The 17,949-nt window shown below is 62.7% G+C and overlaps 3 protein-coding genes across 4 annotated transcripts; 1 reads left to right on the forward strand and 2 right to left on the reverse strand.

The window, feature by feature from the left end:
- Positions 1 to 912: 912 nt before the first annotated feature.
- Positions 913 to 10,939, reverse strand: MMP11 (matrix metallopeptidase 11). Of its 2 annotated transcripts, none has more exons than XM_060119691.1 (8): positions 10,820 to 10,939; positions 5,451 to 5,680; positions 4,404 to 4,547; positions 4,190 to 4,323; positions 3,806 to 4,047; positions 3,472 to 3,688; positions 2,517 to 2,774; positions 913 to 1,649 (listed from the first exon to the last, which is right to left on the reverse strand). In XM_060119691.1, exons 1-8 carry the CDS (start codon positions 10,937 to 10,939, stop codon positions 1,516 to 1,518), a joined length of 1,479 nt encoding a protein of 492 aa, XP_059975674.1. In that variant the 3' UTR covers positions 913 to 1,515. The 2 variants fall into 2 exon arrangements, with proteins under 2 accessions (XP_059975674.1, XP_059975675.1); XM_060119692.1 differs by having other exon boundaries at positions 1,515 to 1,649; positions 3,472 to 3,684.
- Positions 10,940 to 13,640: 2,701 nt separating this feature from the next.
- On the forward strand, positions 13,641 to 15,541 carry CHCHD10 (coiled-coil-helix-coiled-coil-helix domain containing 10). Its single transcript, XM_060119174.1, has 4 exons — positions 13,641 to 13,784; positions 14,034 to 14,253; positions 15,099 to 15,246; positions 15,343 to 15,541. Exons 1-4 carry the CDS (start codon positions 13,744 to 13,746, stop codon positions 15,360 to 15,362), a joined length of 429 nt encoding a protein of 142 aa, XP_059975157.1. The 5' UTR covers positions 13,641 to 13,743; the 3' UTR covers positions 15,363 to 15,541.
- Positions 15,542 to 16,413: 872 nt separating this feature from the next.
- Positions 16,414 to 17,836, reverse strand: C15H22orf15 (chromosome 15 C22orf15 homolog). The gene is made up of 5 exons (XM_060118349.1): positions 17,812 to 17,836; positions 17,139 to 17,225; positions 16,910 to 17,047; positions 16,602 to 16,676; positions 16,414 to 16,520 (listed from the first exon to the last, which is right to left on the reverse strand). Exons 1-5 carry the CDS (start codon positions 17,834 to 17,836, stop codon positions 16,414 to 16,416), a joined length of 432 nt encoding a protein of 143 aa, XP_059974332.1.
- Between the last annotated feature and the right edge of the window lie 113 nt (positions 17,837 to 17,949).

Consider the following 17,949-nt stretch of genomic DNA (forward strand, 5'->3'; position numbering starts at 1 on the left):
CCGCTATCCCAGCTCCGGGCCCACACTGTTCCTGTGGCTTTGGGGATGGGGTTGGCAGGATTTCAAAGCCCAGGTGGTGTTTGGTTTGGCTGGTGCATCCTCTGAGTGCTGGGGTTGGCGGGGGCGGGGGGACCGTCTCCATTCCCTCCTTAACTCTGCGCTTTATGCCTACCACAAGCCCGGTGCACTGAAGCCAGACAGCCAGGCCCTGGGGCGCTTACAGCTGGAGCGGGGCCTGACACACAGGAAAGCATCAAAGCATCCGTGTATCCTGTTGAACAATTGCAGTAGGTAAAAAACGGCCCACTGCTGACAATTTTCTATGGTTCCATCTGATAAATGGCAGCCGTGGTAGGTGCCACTCCGAAGAACATTCTCGTGGGGCTGGGTGGCAGGCGAGGAGACCCTGGAGAGTTAGGAATGCTTGGCGGTGGTAACCATGAGTTTTGTTCTGTGTCTTGACAGCGGCAGGATAGTGGCTGGAGCGTGGCATGATCAAAAAGAGTGACCACCACTTGGTGGAGGAGGGTATGAGGGGCCATTGGGGAGGCAGGGAACAGATTATAAAGCCACTCCAGGCACCCAGCAAGATGAGGAGGAGCCCTAAGCAGGGCACCCGGCCCCGAGGACCAGGGGCTTGGGGGTGGGGTGGGCTGCAACCCTGGCTCCCAGGGCAGAGCAGGTCCCCAGCCAGGCCTCCCACCTCCCTGGCCCAGCTCTCCCCCCATCCTGGCCTTGCAGTCACAGAGACACCCCAGGCAGGCAGGTAGAAAATGACCATGTTTAATGACAGTCCTCAGTAAAAAAAAAAAAAAAAAGAAAAAAAAAGAAAGAAACAAAGAAAAGGCTTTATACACACTGTACACATTTACATGGCTTTGGAGGGCTTGGTGTGGGGTGAGGGCTGGAGAGGATCCGACCCGTGATAGGATTGAGGTATGTTGGGGCCTCCAGGTCCCAGGGTCTCTGGCAGGAAGCACCCCCCTCCCCAGCTGCCTGGCCCTTGCGCCCTGGATCCTGGGGAACAGGTCTCCAGAACCACCAACTGGAAGGCAGCCAGTTCCAAGCACCTACCAGAGCTGACTTCTCAGGAAAAGACAGAAGGCACAGTGCCCTGGGACCCACATGCCAGCACCCTGTGGGACCCCACAGCCAGGACAGTGAGGGCTCCAACTCCCCCAGCCCTGCTGAGGTGCTACCCTGAAGGATGGGGACAGAGACCCAGGGCAGCTGGGTTTGACTGTGACCTGCAAAGGTTGGGTGGAGCTGGCCTGAGGCCACCCTCACCCTTAATGCTGGAGCCGCCCTGCCCAGTCTGAGGCAGTCACTGGCAGTGGCCACGACCCGCGCGGCCCTCCCTGCAGTCCTGATGGCAGTGCTCGCCCCCACCCCCACCCCCAGTAGGCACGGCTCCGTGCCGTGCCCAGTGCCCACAGCCACAAAGATGGCCATAGTCTCCAGCCGATGTCGGTGTCCTGGCAGGGGTTAGCGGCCCTGAGGACATCCAAGCCGTGGTTAGCGGAAAGTATTGGCAGGCTCGGTACACCCAAAGAAGTCGGGGCCCACGAGGCGGGGGAAGCCCTCCAGGGCCTTCACCTTCACAGGGTCAAACTTCCAGTAGAGGCGGCCGCGCAGGAAGTAGGCATAGCCTGAGGAGACAGGAGGGTCAGGCGGGGCGAGTGGACACAGGGGCAAGTCCCAGTGGGCAGACCTTGGCCACTGCTGAGTTCCTTGAAACCTGTAGACCCCAGGGTGTCCCTTCCAAAACCTCCCTTTGGGCAAGCCCTTCTGCCTGCCCCAGGGTCTGGTCTGAGCTACCACCCAGCCTGACAGAGGCCAGAGCCTCGGAGGCCCAACTCCTGCCTCTCAGGAAAGCAAATCTCGCCCCTCTCACCACCTCTCCTGTGCCTTGAGTCAGATGGGGGACACTGGCGACCTGGAGCCCAGGAGCCCAAGGCCACTACAGGACAGCTCTCCCAGCAGGTCCCGATGTGGGGGAGCACAGAAGCAAAGGGGGGGACACGGGAGAGAGCACTGGACTGTGAGTCCCAGATCTAGTGCTTCAAGATCACAGGAGGCAGGTGGCTCTTGGCTAGAAGCAGGGACTGCCTGGGTGGAGGTCCTGGCTCTGTCCACCTTGGTGGCCCCGGTTAGGTACCTCAGCACCTGAACCTCTGTTTGCTTTTCTGGAAACTGGGTTCATAATAGATGCTACATCGGGAAATCGCATGAGACGTGTACAGAGCTCAGCACTGTGCCCAGAGCCTCGTTGGCCCTCAGCAAGCAGCAGTTACTTCACCAGGCACGACCGAGGGACCTCAGCAAGTCCTTGCACCTCTCTGGCCCTCAGTCTCCTCATCAGCAGCACAGGGGTCTAGCACTGCCCTGGCACAAGGAGGGGGTAGAGAGGGAGTTCGCCAGGCAGAGGACCCGCAATGAGAGCTGATGCCCAGCCACCACCGGTGGGAGATGCAGCCACCACACCGCTTCCCCCAGCCACCCCACCCCCAGCGCACCGTCAGCATCCTGGAAGGCAGCGTCGATCTCAGAGGGCACCCCTCGCCAGTCGGTGGCCCGGCGGGGCACGGGGCTGTCCACACGGCGGGTGCTGGGGTGGAAGCGCCAGTAGTCTCCGCCTCGGAAGAAGTAGATCTTGTTCTTCTCGGGGCCCCAGACCAGGGCGGCGTGGACCAGGGACCCCAGTAGGCCCAGCTCAGAGAGGGGCGCGGGGCCCAGGACTGGCTTCTCACCATCGTATACCCAGTATTGAGCTCCTGTTAGAGAGTGGAGGCTGCAACAAGCTGCCCAACTGCCACGTCCAGCCACTGTGGACCCGCCCAGCCACCACCATGGCCACGGACTTTCCCAGCCTCAGTTTCCTTGTCCGTAAAACATGAAGGCCAGCAATGCCTGCTTGGCACCCCCCACCCCCAAGTAGGACATTGGGCAATGCAGGCACTGGGAGGTACACGTGGGGAAGTTTACTCTAAGCAGCAGAGTGGCCGCCTTGGCTCCCACTCCTTCCCTGCACTTGGCTGCCCCGGACAGGCACCTGCTGCCCATCCCTGGGCCCAGCCCTGCCGCAGCAGGCCCTAGCTGGGCCCTTGTGAAGTCCCTGCCGCCTGCAATGCTCCAGGCTCTCGTCTCTGCCAGACCCAGATCACATCCCTCTCTGCCTTTTCCAAGCTGTGCCCTCATGCAGGTCACTTCACCACCTCTGAGCCCCGGAGCCTCGTCTCTAGACCAGGGGTAATAATCACACATGCTCCATGGGGTGTGATACCTTCAATTCTACTCCAACCTCGATAGCCGCTTCCTCTACGAAGTCTCCCAGCTGTGCCCAGAGGAGTGAGCCATACTCTTCCTTGGCCCCAAGAGTTCGGGGCACCCTCCATCTGTTCATCACATCTGCCGTCTGTCCCTACCCTTGTTCATGATATTCCTGAAGGGTGACCTCCAGCCCCCACTCACCTTGGAAGAACCAGATGTGGCCCTGGGCATCCTCGAAGGCTGCATCCACGGAGGTGGGCAGCCCCTGCCAGTGGCGCGAGGCCAGCGCAGGGTAGCCGGGCTGCAGCCGGCCCCCGCGCAGCCGCCATACAAAGCCTGCCTTGAAGAAGAAGAGTTCGCCGCGGATGGTGGCGACCGCATCAAAGGAGACCTGGCAGGCATCTGGTGGGGCGTCTGGCTGGGGTAGGAGGGAAGGGTCAGAAAGAGCCTGCACTGGAGCCACAGAGGCCAGCCGTGGGGGTCGGGGCTGGAAGCAGGGCCTCACCTCCTGCCTCCCCACCCTCCTGGGCCTCACCTCCAGTGGTGCAATCTCGTTGGTGTCCACCCCGGCCCTGGGGCCCAGGTCTGGGGGCCTAGATGTGGGGGCTAGCCGAGGCCGGCCGTAGAGGTGCTGGATGCCCCTGCGGTCATCCGGGCTGAGGCTCAGCGGGTATCGGAAGGTGTAGAAAGGGGACATGAGGGCCTTAGCAGCTGTCGTGTGCTGCAGCCCGAGCACATGGCCAAATTCGTGGGCTGCCACCTGCAGGAGGTCTGTGCCTGGAAAAGGGAGATAGCCCAGCAATCCCCGAGCTCCTGCAGCAAGACACTGAGCTGCGGGCCCAGCTCAGGGACCTCGGCAAGTCCCCATTCTCTATGATGTTCAGTAGCCCCATCTGGAAAGTGGGTCCCCCGCCCATACCCTGGTTGTCCCCGATTGTCCAGGTCTCGTCATAGTCGAAGTGGACATCCCCTTCTCGGTGGGTCTTGGGGAAGAAGGCGTGGGCCAGGATGCCCCCAGGTCCATCAAACGGCAGGTTGTCCCCATGCCAGTACCTGCAGGGGAGTGGGGGCAGAGTCAGTGGCTGCTGATGGGTGGGGCTCATTCCTAGAGGGGTCCCCGGCCACTGGCTCACCTGGTGAAGTCGATCATGATGTCAGCGTGGCCCTCGTGCACCTCGGTAAAGGTGAGTGGCGTCACATCACTCCATACCTGTAGGGCCTCTGCCACTGTCTGCCGCGCCTGTTCCCGCACCAGCTGCCATGGGAACCGGAGGATCCTGGGGGAGGAGGAGGGGCCTGGACCTGGCTCATGGGGCAGCGTCAGCCCCTGATGGCTCTTGGGCCAGGAGTTGCCCCTGGATGCTGCTCAGTGGGGAAGCAGGCATGCACGACACAGGCCAGGTGTGCCCTGGGCCTCAGGTGTGGCACACCAGTCCCTCTGCCACATGGGCACATCTTTGTGTGGGTTTGTGTCCTCAGGTGCCCATGGGTATCTGCATTGGGTGGAAAGAACACAGGACCAGGAGCCCCGAGGCCCACCTTCTAGACCTGACTATACCGCTCACTGTGGGGAGACGTTGGGCCCTAGACCTGCCCCCTCCTGGTTCCCAGCTCCCCACCCAGGACATTTCCGGAGCCCCCAGCAGTCTCGGCTCCAATGCCTCGGGGCACCACACCAGTATTCACACCTTCTCTCCCAGGATGAGCCCCACTGCATCACCCTGGGGGACCTCAGGCCACCTGAGCTATTACCTGTCCTGCCACTGCTGCTCCCTACCTGCTCGGATCCCAAGCTGCAGCGATAGATAGGAACCCAGTGTGGATAACACCTAGCTCGCTGAGAGGAGGGGCCGTGCCTGCCTCATTCACCACAGAATCCCAGGACCTGGCCCTTAGTGCATCCCCACAGAGGCTGCCTGGCTGACTGAAGGCTGTGTCCCCACATGTCTACGGTGTGACCAGGCATGTGCTGAGACTCCTCTGCTGAGGGAGGGCATGGGTACAGGGGGTACCATCTGTGTGGGCATCTAAGTTTGGGTTTGGGGTGTTGACCCAGGGGGCTCGGGGGCCAGTGGATACACCAGCCTGTTACCATGGGGATCTGGCACAAGTGTGTCTCAAGAAGCAGGGTGAGGGCGGTAGGTGGAGGGCGAGAGCCTGCTCGCAGTCCCTGGCCCTACCTGTAGGTGAGGTCCGTCTTTTCCCAGCGTCCGCCCGACAGCACGAACCGCTTTTGTCGGTTGTGGGCGCTCGGCCCGTCCAGCGGGTCAGGCACGCCGCAGCGGGGAGGTCTGGGGCCGGTGGCAGGCTGAGGGGCCTTCTGGGCGGTCGGGGCAGGTGCCGGGCTGCTGGGAGGAGCTTCACGCCAGGGCTGCGGCCCCCTCCTCACTGGGTGGCGGCGGTGGGCATCCTGTGCAGGAGAGAGGATGCAGGGGCCTGCTCAGGCCTTGGGTCCTGGTGGCCCATGGTCAGAGGTGTGGACGGTCGGCGCACCCTCACTCGACTCCAGCCGGCCGTGTCGATGGCCAAGCTGAGGCCGTCACGCAGCAGGGCCCTTTGGCGCAGGCTGACTGGCGTCCAGATGCTGATTCCAAGGCCTCCTACCGCCTCCTGCCCCCTTGTGGAGGGCCTGGGCTGCCGGGTACCTACTCCTGCCATTTGGGCTGGTGAGGACTGGGTCGGGGTGCAGCCCTGACTGTACTCTTCACACACACCCAGGAAGGGACCCCACAAAGCTTCCAAGGAAAGGCCAGGGAAACTCCCCCTCCACCCCCCCCAGCAGATACCTTTCCACCTCCCTTTCTTCCTGGGCACCCCCGGCCCCCACTCTGCCCTCTCCAGTTACGTGAGCTGGCTCCTGCCCAGGACAGCCACTGCAGCCACTCCCCAGCGTGGAGGGGCTGTAGTTCTGCCTCAATTTGCTCACCTGACAAACGGGGACGATAATTCCCCAGAGCGCGGATCTGAGGATGAACCAGGCAGTGCATACAAAGTGCGAAGGGCACCGGGAACTGAGGTCTGATTGCTGGGGGCAGTCTTGCTCACGCCCTGCCAGGGCTGGGTACACGGCCGGGCTAGATGTGCTCTGTTTGCCCCCTCCACGGGGGTATGGGGGACAGACAGTTACCAGACACCCAGCCCCACCGTGCCAGAGCCCCTGGACCAGCAACAGTGATTCTGACCTGGAGCTCCCACCCTCCGAGAGTCCCAGGATGGAGGTCGCAGTTCTCATGCATGGAAAAAACAGAAGCTCAGAGAGGTAGAGAGACCCGGCGGGGTCACCCAGCAAGGGCATGGCCAGGCCAGGTGAGGACTCTGGCATCCCAGGCAGGGGGCGAAGGCCCGGCTTGGGACACAGTAAAGCTGAGGGAGAGGCACAGAGCAGTGCCGTCTGCTGAGAGACTCAGCGCCTGTCTAGTCTGGGCCTGTCTGGTCAGGGCCGCTGTGGCCTCCCCACAGCCATATTTGGGGTGGGAGCTGGGCCACCGAGGCCCCACCCTCGGCCTCAGCCTCTGGCGGCTCTCCCAGGCCCTGGGTGCCCCAGAGTTCTGATGAGCATCCTAACCCCCCCAGCTCCCGATTCCAGAGCCACCAAGAACTCAACCCCCTGGAGCCACTCAACCCCCAAGGACTCCCCATGATGAAGGGGTCGTCTAGACACCTGGAGCTTCTGGGGTGTGAGGCCCTGGGCCAGTTTTCCCCATTTCAGAGTTGCTTCTTGAATGGCTGATCACCTGACAGAGCCCATCCATACTGAGTGTGCCAGTACTAAGTACTGATGGCTGTTGCAGCTTACCCGTATCTAGGCTAGGACGCTGCCAACTGCTCCACGGACACGCTCTCAGCCCCTGATGGGACCTCCCACCATCTGTGCAGTCATCATCCCCATTTCTCAGGTGAGGACCCGGAGCCCAGAGAAGTTAAACAACTTGTGGGGGGCACAGCTGGCAGGTGGTGGGCTGTCTGCACTCACAACCCACCCCCTACTTGCTACTCTGCTCTGCTTTTCAGGCTGGGGTCACCCTACCCCTGGAGGAGGGACCCAGGCTGGCCTCACCTTGATGACAGAAGAGAAGGAAGGGGAAATGATTAAGCACCTGCCACTTCCCAGGCACTCTGGAGGCAGGTTCACTGAACCTCCCCACCCCCATCCCCAGCATAAGTTGGGGAGGATATGCATGCCAGGTCTCACATCAAGGATGTGGACCCCAGACTTATGTGACAAGCCATGACGGCCTGCACCTTCCCCTCCCCAGGAAGGTCTAGCCCATAGACCTCCAGGATAAATAGATTCCTTCCCCCCAACCCTGGCCAGGGTCTGAGGACCCTCCCCAGGAAGGCCAGGGCTGTGTCGTTCCTGGGAGCCCCAAACAGCCCAGAGCCCAGCCTGCAAGCTCTGTTTATGCCCACGAGCAGACAGCTCCTCCCCCCAGTGAGGCCTGAGCAGCCAGCCACAGAGGGAGGGTGGGTGTGCCTTTCTTTCCTGCCCCCACAAGGCACCAAGTCCTCATGGATCCCCCACGAGGACCCCTGGATCATGGGACTGTCAGTGCAGCAGGAAGAGCCACGGGCTGAGATTCAGAAGGCCCAGTTCTGTGCTGTGGAGACCCTGGATGGAGTGACCCTGGGCAAGTCACTGTCCTCTCTTAGCCTCGACTTTCCTATCTGTCAAATGGGAATGGTGCCGTGGCAAAGGGCTAAATGACCTCCATCTGTAATGCCCGCTGCAGTGTCTGGCACAGAGAAAAGCCTCTTCCTGGTCTGGCTTCTTGCCCCGTGGGCCCTCCCCTCCCACACCTGGGAATCTGCTCCACCCAATTCCCTACAGCTCCCCTGAAGTTTCCAGACTTTAAATCGTAACAAAGGAGTTGCAGCTAGAAGGGAGCTCTCAGGCCCAGAGAGGAAGAGTGACTCGTGCTGGGTCCACCCACAAGCCAGGGGCCTCTTGCTCCCCGCCCACATCACGTTCATTGGTACTGGAGAGCGAATGAGCAGGAGGCACTAGGATCAAGGCCCCTGGGAAGTGGGGTCTTTTTCTTGGAGCCCACCATTTAAGGGGTCTTGGCCTCAGTTTCCCATTGCTAGGATAGGACACATGCTCCCTGCCCTGCCGACCTCCTGCACTCTCTCTTCCCAAGTCCTTTCCGGCCTGGGGCCAGGGGCCCTCCCTAGCTGCAAGGCCTGGCATGCAGCAACCTGATTCCTCAGATGGGTGTGCCAGTCCCCCCAGGGCAGCTGGGAGGCAGTGAGGTGGGGGGTGGGCATAGACCACGCCTGGCCTCATCTACAGCCCTGGGGGATTGGGGAGCAGGTATCACCCCATTTCCCAGGGGAAGAAACAGAGCCCAGAGAGGTCAAGGTCTTGGCTCAGGGTCACACAGCAAGTCAGCCAAGAGCTGGGCCTAGATCTGGGGTTCATCCCTCCCCACCCATAGCCCCACATCCCCCCAGCTCTGGCCTGTCTCCAAAACCCACATTCCTGAGAAATGCGCCTCTTTGGAGAAGGTCTGCCTCCTCCTTGGCCAGCGGCCTCCCTCAGCCTGCCCTAGGGAGGGTGCACAGCTCCCTCACCCCACCCTTCTCTGGCGGGCACCAAACCACAGCCTCAAACATACTCGAGGAATTTCTTGGGGAACTCAGCCTCCTGGCTGAGCTAGAGGCTTGGGGTCAGCCCCTGGGTCAACCTCCAATTAGGAAAATGGGAGGTACCTAGCAGAGGGGAGGTGAGGGAAGACCCCAGACTGAAAAGTGCTGGGTAAGGCCAGGCCGGGTGTGCCCCTCTCTGGGTCTGTTTGCTGTTGGTCCAGCGGGACAGTTACTCATAGCTACTCTCTTTACTGTGGGCAGGAGGTGACCCTGAGGGGAGGGCATTTGGTTAGACTGTGAGGAAGGCAGGGAGCATCACCACGCCATTCTATGCCCCCTGAGGCTCAGAGAGATCAAGCAACCTGCCCAAGTCACACTGCTAGTGGGCAGGCAGGTCCATCTCCCCCCACCTCCCCCGCTGGCTCCAGAAGGGAAGGCAGCGTCCACCCCACTGGGCGGCGGGGCTTTCATCAACCCTGAAGGCTGTGAACTGGGATGGATAAATATTTACAGAGCTTTTCTGGCCCTGCCAACAGCAGTCCGGGGATAAACACATCGGAGGCGACCCCAAATGCTCCCTGCATATCTGCAGCGTGACAGACAACGGCCCAGCTCAGACCCAGACCCGACTGACCCTGCACAAGCAGCAAAGTAGCAGCTGCAGGTGACAATGTCTCCAGTGTGCCTGGCTGAGCCCTCTCCTGGCCTCACTTCATATACTCTGCAGCCCAGCAGTGGGCACTGTTGCCTCCCACCCACCCAGACAAGACTGGGGTCGGGGGTGCTGAGGCTCCAGAGGGCTCACCTAGGGTCACGTGGTTCAAACCCAGGTCTCTCCCATACCCGAACCCCATGGATTCAACAGCTACCCAGGGTGATTTCTGACTCTGCCCCAAGGTCTAGGGGACCAGGAGGGGCTGGGAAAGAGGCAGGGTCCCTGGACTGAGGTGCCCACCACCCCTTCTGTCCTCTCCTGCTCCTATAGTCAGGGCAGGGGAGGGCAGAGCTGGCGTGGCTGGACAGAGGGGCCCAGCCTGGCCAGATCTCCCTCCTCACTGGACTCTACCTGCCACCCCCCTAATGCTCCCATCCCTGCCTGGGCTGGCTGGATGCTCAGCTGGGCGTCTGAGTGGGCTGGGTACCCAGCGGGCTCTGGGTCTGCAGTTGCCCAGGCTGTAACCCCAGGCCCACCTGGCCGCCCCGGGACTGGTCCCCCCCAAGCGCCAGCCGGAGGGGAGGGTGCAGTTTTCCCAGGCACACACAGGCTGTCACACATGCCGGGACCTCCTTCCTCTCCCGATCACACCTTCCTCTCCCTTCCCTGTCTGACCCTACCCCCTGCTCTCTGAGGGTCTCGACTCCCTGCTCTCGGCCCCTTCTTTCTCACCCAACTCATATAACACACACTAGCTCTCACACTCATGCTGCCTCCTGGCTCCACGCTCCCCAATATCGCCACTCTCAGGTGCCAGGTGGTGGCGCCTCCTCCAGGCTCAGACCCCATTTCCCCGGCACCGGCTGCCCTCCCCAGCGCTTCCTTAACCCTCCAGCCTGGAGGTGTGCTCACGGAGGCCACACATCTGGAGGCTGACGCCAGCCTGAGACCTGATGGGCTTTGTCCCTGCAGTAAATAGGGGGCCCTGTAGCCACTCCCGCTGTACCTCCCCCAACACACACCCCAGTATCTCGGCCGGGGCGCCGAGGAGCAGGTCCCAGAGCTGGGAGTGGGGAGCGGAGTCCCGCTCACCAGCCTGAGCGATCCCGGCGCAGGCTCCACTTGCACACCTCCAGGGACGGGAAGCTCACTATCTATCACGCCCCCCAGGGACCCAGACAGCTTTTCGGGTAACGGGCCGCGCCGGGCCACCCCGGGCATCCCCGTGGGTCCAGCTCGGCCACCGGGCCCAGCCCGCGTGCCCGGCGCCCCTCGGCGGGGGGCGGCCAGCCGGCGGCGGGCACTCACCGGCGACCGCGGGGCCCGGGCCAGCAGCGGCGGCGGCGGGAGCAGCAGCAGCAGCAGCAGCAGCAGCGGGAGCAGGAGGGCGCGCGGGGCCGCGCCGCGGAGCCGGGCGGCCCAAGCCATCCGCCCCGGGGCTGCTGGGCCTGCTGGGCCGCGCCGGCCGCCGCCCCTTATAGCCTCCGCCCCGCCCCCGCCCGCCCGGCCCCGCCCCCGTGTCTTTTGTTCTGCACTCGCCCCGCGCTGGCGGCCAGGGTGGGGGAGGTGGGCGGGGAGGGCTGGCCAGGCGGGGGCCGGCCCGCGGACCCAATCCTTCCCGGGCGGGCCGGCCCTGCGGTCTCAGGGGCCTGGTGCTGGGGGACCCTGGCCAGCCGGTGCTGCTCCGGGCCTCAGTTTCCCCGATGCGGTGGAGAGTCTGAGAGGAGCCGCGTTTCACTCCCCCCCCTCTTGACCAGGCCACCTTTGGAAGGCGCATCCCTAGCTGGTCTCCCTGGGGCCTTGACCTCTGACTTCCTGTTAGCCTGTGACAGGTGGCGGTACCCACGGGCAAGTTCTGCCACTCCTCAGAGCCTCAGCTGATCCATCTGGAAGATGGCACTATAGCCCCTGTGAGGAAAGGGATATTAAAATGTGCCCCAGAGGAAACTGAGGCATATGGTGGCGGCTGGCCAGGACCCCAGCTTGGCGCAGAACCATAGACAATTATAGATGGGGAAACTGAAGCCCTAAGAGGGAGGGACGAGATCAGGCTTTTCCAAACCAGCAGGCAGGCGGAGGGGTCAGAAGGCCCTCTAGCTGGTTAGCTGGTGGGAGGGTACGGTCAGAAAGCCATGGGGGGCATTGTCTGAGTGGGGCACTGGGGGCCCAGACTCCTGAGACCGAGGATAAGTAGGTGAGAATCAGAGGAGGGGGTGATGACCACACGCTGGAAGGGATCCTCCAGGCTCATATACTCCCTGTGATGACCAGGGACTTCACCACCTTGCCAGGCAATCCGCTCCATCATGGGTAATGCTGGGGAGCCAGGACACAGGCGGTGGCTCCCGTCCTGGTGGGCGGGGTGCTGAGCTGCCTCAGTGTGAGGCTGTGGGCACCCATCCTGGGCCTAAGAAGCGGGGAGGCGGTGTGGGGAGGGGGAGGAGAGGGACACCGGCTGACTCAGCCCTCCCTCCGGGTCCCAGTCCGGGGAGCCTTCACAGCCTCTCCAGGGAGGCTCTACAGAGACCCCTAGAGGGCAAGGAGAGGAAAGACAGCAGTGATTTTTACTACCTGGGCTGTTTGCCATCTTTTTCTTTAAAGTGATTTACTTTTAAAAATTGAAATGCCTACTTCAGCCTCATTTTAGCCACATTGGTCAAGAAATCATAGATTTGATGAGCTAATTATACGTTTTTTCCCAATACACATGAAAATATAGACAGTAAAAATATTTGTGTAACTACCTTAAGTGGTCTTGAGTGCCTCCAGGGGAGCATGGCCTTGCTTTGCGGAACCACCTGACATGGGAGCTCAAGTAACAACCTCCCATGTTGTAGGCCGCAGTGGAGAGCCATGGTTACAGCAAGCTGGGCTGGTCACAGAGGGCTTCCTGCAGGAGGAGGACCCTGATCAGCCTAGGATGGGCCAGTTTGGCAATGGGAACAAGTGGTCAGGGGCTGCATGAGCAAAGGATTGGAGGCTGGACCAGGCCCGGCATGTCTACATGGAGAGAGTAGCCACCCTTCACATGCTTCCCTCACCTCGAGGCCAATGGTCACCCCCACTGCAGAGAGGAGAAAATTTGGGCCCAGGCCCAGATGAGGGTCAGGGGAGGGCCCTGCTTCCCAGGCTGGCTGACAGGACTGTGTGGTTGGGACACAGTAGAGACATGCTGAGCCTGTCAGGTACTGCCCATGTCCCCTTCATCCCTTCTGCCCCTTCCTCACAGAGGGGCCTCCTTTCCCCACCTGGGACCCCTCCCCCATGATTTTGCTGTGGGCGATTTCATCCTCCCCACAGTCCTGGTGCTGGGAGGCCTCCCTCGGGCATAGGGGACAGTGATGAGGGGGTGGTAAAGAGGTCAGGACCTCTCCCCGCTAAGGGTAGCAATAAAAGACTATGAAAACCTCCTGTTCCCGAAGGGCTGGGAAGCGTCCTAAATTCGGCATTGCCCTGCCCTGGGCCTGGAGCCAAGGTGGTAAAATTCGAGGCCACAGGATTCAAACCCGCGCAAACACCTCTAGGTTACGGCCTTTGGGAAGGACACCCTGCATAAACGCTGTCGGGGTCTGGCGTTGCATCCGTGGGGCAGGGGGTCGGGTTGGGTGGAGGGCCACGCAGGGGGCCTCGTCGCACCCCAGCGGGGGCTGCCCGCGCCCCGCAGTGATTTTGCCGGGAAGGAGTCCGAGAGCGGTCAGGACGCCCCCTGGCGGGAGCTTGGGAACCGTCGCGGAGGGTGGGTGCTTCTTCCCCTGCCCAGTCCACCCGCGACCCTGAGGCCACGCCGGAGCCAGCGAGCCCGGTCCGATAGTAGGGGAAGGAGCAGGGCCCGGCCTCCCGGTGCCCCCCTTCCCAAGCGCGGGACAGCCCCTAGCTCCACTCCCAGAGCTCCGCAGTGGTCTTTGAAGGACCAGGCTTCGCTCCTGCGTACGCCCTCGGCGCCATGAGACAGCGGCCCGTGTCCCCAGGGCGCACATAGCTCGGGCCAGGAGCTGGGAGGGCGCAGGGTCACCGGCAACGGGTGCTGCCGGATGGAGAGGCCGGGTGACCCTCGGGGGTGCAGCCTGGCCCCGGGTCCCGAGCCTCCGACCGGGGGCGTGTCCCCGCGGCCCCGCCCCGGCCCCGCCCCGCAGCGCCGGCCGTGACAGGCGCCGCCGCCTTCGTTCCCGAATCGGAGCCGCAGTCACCGCCGCCGTCTCCGACTCGGCTCAGCCGGTCCCACCGCCGCCACCATGCCCCGGGGGAGCCGCAGCATGGCCTCCCGGCCAGCCAGGTGGGAGCGGGACGAGGGCCCGCAGGGTGGGGTCTGGGGAAGCGCGGCCCCCAAGGGCGTGACAGCGTGACCTTGGCGCCTGATGCGCCATCTTGGCGGGGGAGGGGCGGGGTACCGTAATCACGCGTCTAAGACGGTGGTCGTCCACCCTCGGGGAGGAGGAGAGGGTGCCTCTCCGGAGCTGCGGCCCCCTGGGGCCGCCGGCCTGGAGTCCGGCCGGGATTAACCCTGCTTCTTCCCATCCCGCAGCCGCAACGCCGCGCCCTCTGCCCACCCGCCCGCCCACCCGCCGTCCTCGGCCGTGGCCTCAGCCACCGCCCCGTCGGGCCAGCCCGGCCTGATGGCGCAGATGGCGACCACGGCCGCCGGAGTGGCCGTGGGCTCGGCTGTGGGACACGTCGTGGGCAGCGCCCTGACCGGAGCCTTGAGCGGGGGGAGCTCAGAGCCCGCCGAGCCTGCTGCCCAGCAGGTGAGCAAGGGCTCAGGGGAAACTGAGGCTGCCTTCTCTCAAAGCCACTGAGCGGGGAGCTGCCGGAACGTCCAGCGAGGAGTGTCCAGGGTGTCCAGAGCTGCCTCGGCCGGGGACTGTGCCCAAGAAGGGTCCTGTTAGTCTCTTTGCTGTTGGTCTCTGGTCACAGGCCGGCTCTCCCTGCCCCTCCCCTGAGGCCAAGGTTCCTAGACCCCTGTGGACAGACACCAACCAGCCCTTTAAAGATGGGGAAACTGAGGCCCTTAGGGTCTCAGAGACTGGCCCAAGGTCACCTAAACCTAGTAGAAGGGAGGGATGTGGAAGTTCCTGAGTCCGTGCTCTCTCTCTCCCAGGTAGCCCCTTCCTGTAGCCCCTGCACCCAAGGGTGAAGGGTAGCCAGTGACTCTGGGTCTGTTCCCTGCTGGCCTGTCCCCCACTGGGCACCCCACCAGTCCTGAACCAAATTCTGGCTTAGTGGTGGGGTCGGGGGTCATGAGGATCAGTGTTGCTGAGCAGGAAGGTGCTAGAACTTGTGGGGGTGGGGCTTATACTCCAGCAGAGCACTGGGCTTTTCTAGAACCTTCTCTCACCTCCCACCCCCACCTGCCAGCATACCTGTTATGAGGCAGCTGGGAATGCTGTCTGTACCAGCACCAACAGGGTGGCTTTGAGAGGGCTGTGGGCTCACCCTGTTTCAGGGATGGAGCAGCTGAGGCTAAACAGGGCAGGCTGGGCCTGGCAGGGCTGGGGGCGTTAGGAGGGGCAGCCGGCACCCCCAGCTTTGGAGTCCTCTTCTGGGTGCCAACCCCAAGCTGACCTTGCTGCTTCCTGTGCTGTAACCCCAGGCCCCGGCCCGCACTGCCCCGCAGCCCCTGCAGATGGGGCCCTGCGCCTATGAGATCAGGCAGTTCCTGGACTGCTCCACCACTCAGAGCGACCTGACCCTGTGTGAGGGCTTCAGCGAGGCCCTGAAGCAGTGCAAGTACAACCACGGTGAGCTGGGAGGCCCTGACCTCTGCTGGGGTGGGAGCGGTGGTCCCTCCTGTACCTGCGGCCTGACCTCCACCTGTGCCGGCCCTCCCTCTGCAGGTCTGAGCTCCCTGCCCTGAAGAGACCGGTGCAGATTCAGGGGCCACCCCTGCAGCCACCTTCACACCTTCACCGACAGCAAGACCATGACGTCAGATTGTACCCACATAGCTGGCACTGGGAGTGAGGAGGGGGTTTCTCACCCCACAGATGACCCAAGACGAAAATGTGCAATTAAAAGAGTTTATGTTAGATTGGAGCCTGCTGTGTCCACTCTCATTGGACTTTCTGTGGGTGGGGGAGGATGGATGGATGTCCCACTGTGGAGTGGGATGCTTCACCTTCAGCTGGTGTCCTGGGTGGGGAGGGTGACCTTGTAATCCTGTGTAATCTGATAGCCTCAGGCAGTCCAGACTGGGTGGTGAGGCATTAGCAGGTGACCATAAGCCTCAAGGGCGTCTGACTCCTGGGGGCTGGAATCCCTGGAGGAGCGTGCTGTCTCCTCTCAGGGACCCCTGCCCCTCCACCCTTCTCATCTCTGCCTCTGGATCCCTTTCTCCGCACCCACATCTTAGGGGCCCCGCGGCGGCCTCAAGTTCTGTCAGTGACCTTGCAATTTCTCAGAAATTCCAGATTCTGCAAGAGGAATGCTGCTGGGCCTTTGCGCCTGATCACACCAGGCAGAGGTCACGGCCAACCCCCTTGGATCTGAGTCCAGCTTGGCCACTTGGCCGTGATGTGCCAGGTCACGGGGCCTGCCGGAACAGAGGTGCTGGCCCTTCAAACGCCATCACACCCTGTGCTGCTGCCTTCACTGAGTTCATTCAGCAGCTCGGCACTGAGCACCTACAGTGTGCCAGGCCCTATTCCATGTCTCCCTGCCCTTGTGCAGGCACTTAGCCTCCAGCGGGATGGTGGGGACCTGTCTCTGGATATAGTGTCTTCCATCATGTGGGTATTCGTGTGTCTCTGAGGGGGGTTGGCACTGGGGTCCACCTCTCAGCACACACATCTGTCCCCTGGGAAGGGGTCCCATATCTGGGTATGAGCATCCCCCCAGGGATCCATGTCTCCTCCTTACCTGGCTCTCGGCCCCAGCTAGTGGATCCCAGACAGCAGGAAGCCCACCCTTCAGGGCCGTGAAGGAGGGCCTTGCTCCTGGTGGCCATGCAGAGTGCTGGCGCGCCTTCTCCAGCCATCGCCCAGTGGGGGCAGGCCCGACAGCCAGCGCAGCTCCTCTGGAAGGCCCAAGAAGCCCTGCCTGTGGGGGGCTGGTGGGAAGGCACATCCTCCCCCTGGGGCTCTCCTGTGACACTCACCTGTCAGCTCTGGACACCGCTCATCCAGGTTCTCCAGGAGGGACTCATAGCAGGTGGGGGCCCCGCCCTCACCCTCTGCAGAGGGAAGAAGGCTGATTCCTGGCTGGCCTGGTGGTCCTCACCCCCACCTCTCACTCTGAACCTGTTTGCTGGCCCACAGTGGGGTCAGGACAGGGCATTGGATGGGAAGGTCAGGGCTAGGTCCTGGCCAAAGTAGGGGCTCGGCAGGGCTTGGGTGGTCTGTGGCTGCTGTCCCCCCTCTTATATTCCAACATAGCTGCACAGGGGGCATCTGGGGCCCCACTTACTGATGATCAGCACTAGGACATAGGTCCCACGCTCCTGCAGCAGGGGGCTGCCCATGGAGGGCGCCGGGGAAGGCCCCTCCTCCAGTCCCTCAGCCAGGTTCACCAGGTGCCCGTCCTCAGCCAGGAGGGCTATGGTCACTGGGGAAGCAGAGAGGGAGGCAGGGCAGGGCTGGAATCCCTACCTGGGGGCCCTCATTGGTTCTCCCAGCACCCCTCCCTGCCCCCTCACCATCTGAGGGCACCTGCCCCCTCTGCCTCAGGTGGGTGATGAGGATCACCAGGCTGCACCAGGGGTTCACCAGCTCCCAGCAGCCGGCTGTGGGGGAGGAGCAGAGGTGAACGAATGGCACCCTCTATTCCCCCCAAACTGGGACCCTCTGCCTCCCTCCCGTCTCTTCCCTACAGAGCAGGGAATGGGGCTACGAGATTAGGAATGTACCCCCTTCCATCTCCCAAGATGTTGGTGACCAGGGTGCACAACTTCTGCCTTTCTCACGCGACCCTCCCCTCCCACTTCAGCCCCACCTCCGGCACCTGACAGCCCCTCACCCACTACCCCACAGCAGCCCCGCCTCCACCAGAAGGTCAGGAATCTGCAGCTGGGGCTAGAGCTTTAGGTGCCTCATGCCCCCTGAAGCTGGAGGACCACTGACCAGCTAAGGGATGGAGCAGTTTGAACATTTGCTCCACGGCAGCGGCTTGGTGGCTGCGTGGCCCGTGCGCTCCTAGAGGAGCCCACGTGCATTTCCCAGGACCCAGCCGGGGTTTCCCCTCAAGGGACTCTCCGCAGACGCTCCCATCCCTTCCCATGTGTACCCCTTCCCCCTGCCACCTCCCCACTCTCCCTCAAGGCAGAGGGAATGTACCCCCACCAGTCTGCCGGGACAGGGGACCCCACTTACCTCCAGACATCACCGTGATAAACATGGCTGCAGGGGGGAGGAGACAGATGTGGGGGCTTTGATCCCCCACCCCCAACTTCCTAAGGAAGGAGCTGGGGCTGAGATCTACCCCGTGTGGCGCCCTGCGGGAGACGTGTG

The sequence above is a fragment of the Mesoplodon densirostris genome, chromosome 15 (genome assembly GCF_025265405.1).
Source record: "Mesoplodon densirostris isolate mMesDen1 chromosome 15, mMesDen1 primary haplotype, whole genome shotgun sequence".
Taxonomy (NCBI): Eukaryota; Metazoa; Chordata; class Mammalia; order Artiodactyla; family Ziphiidae; genus Mesoplodon; species Mesoplodon densirostris.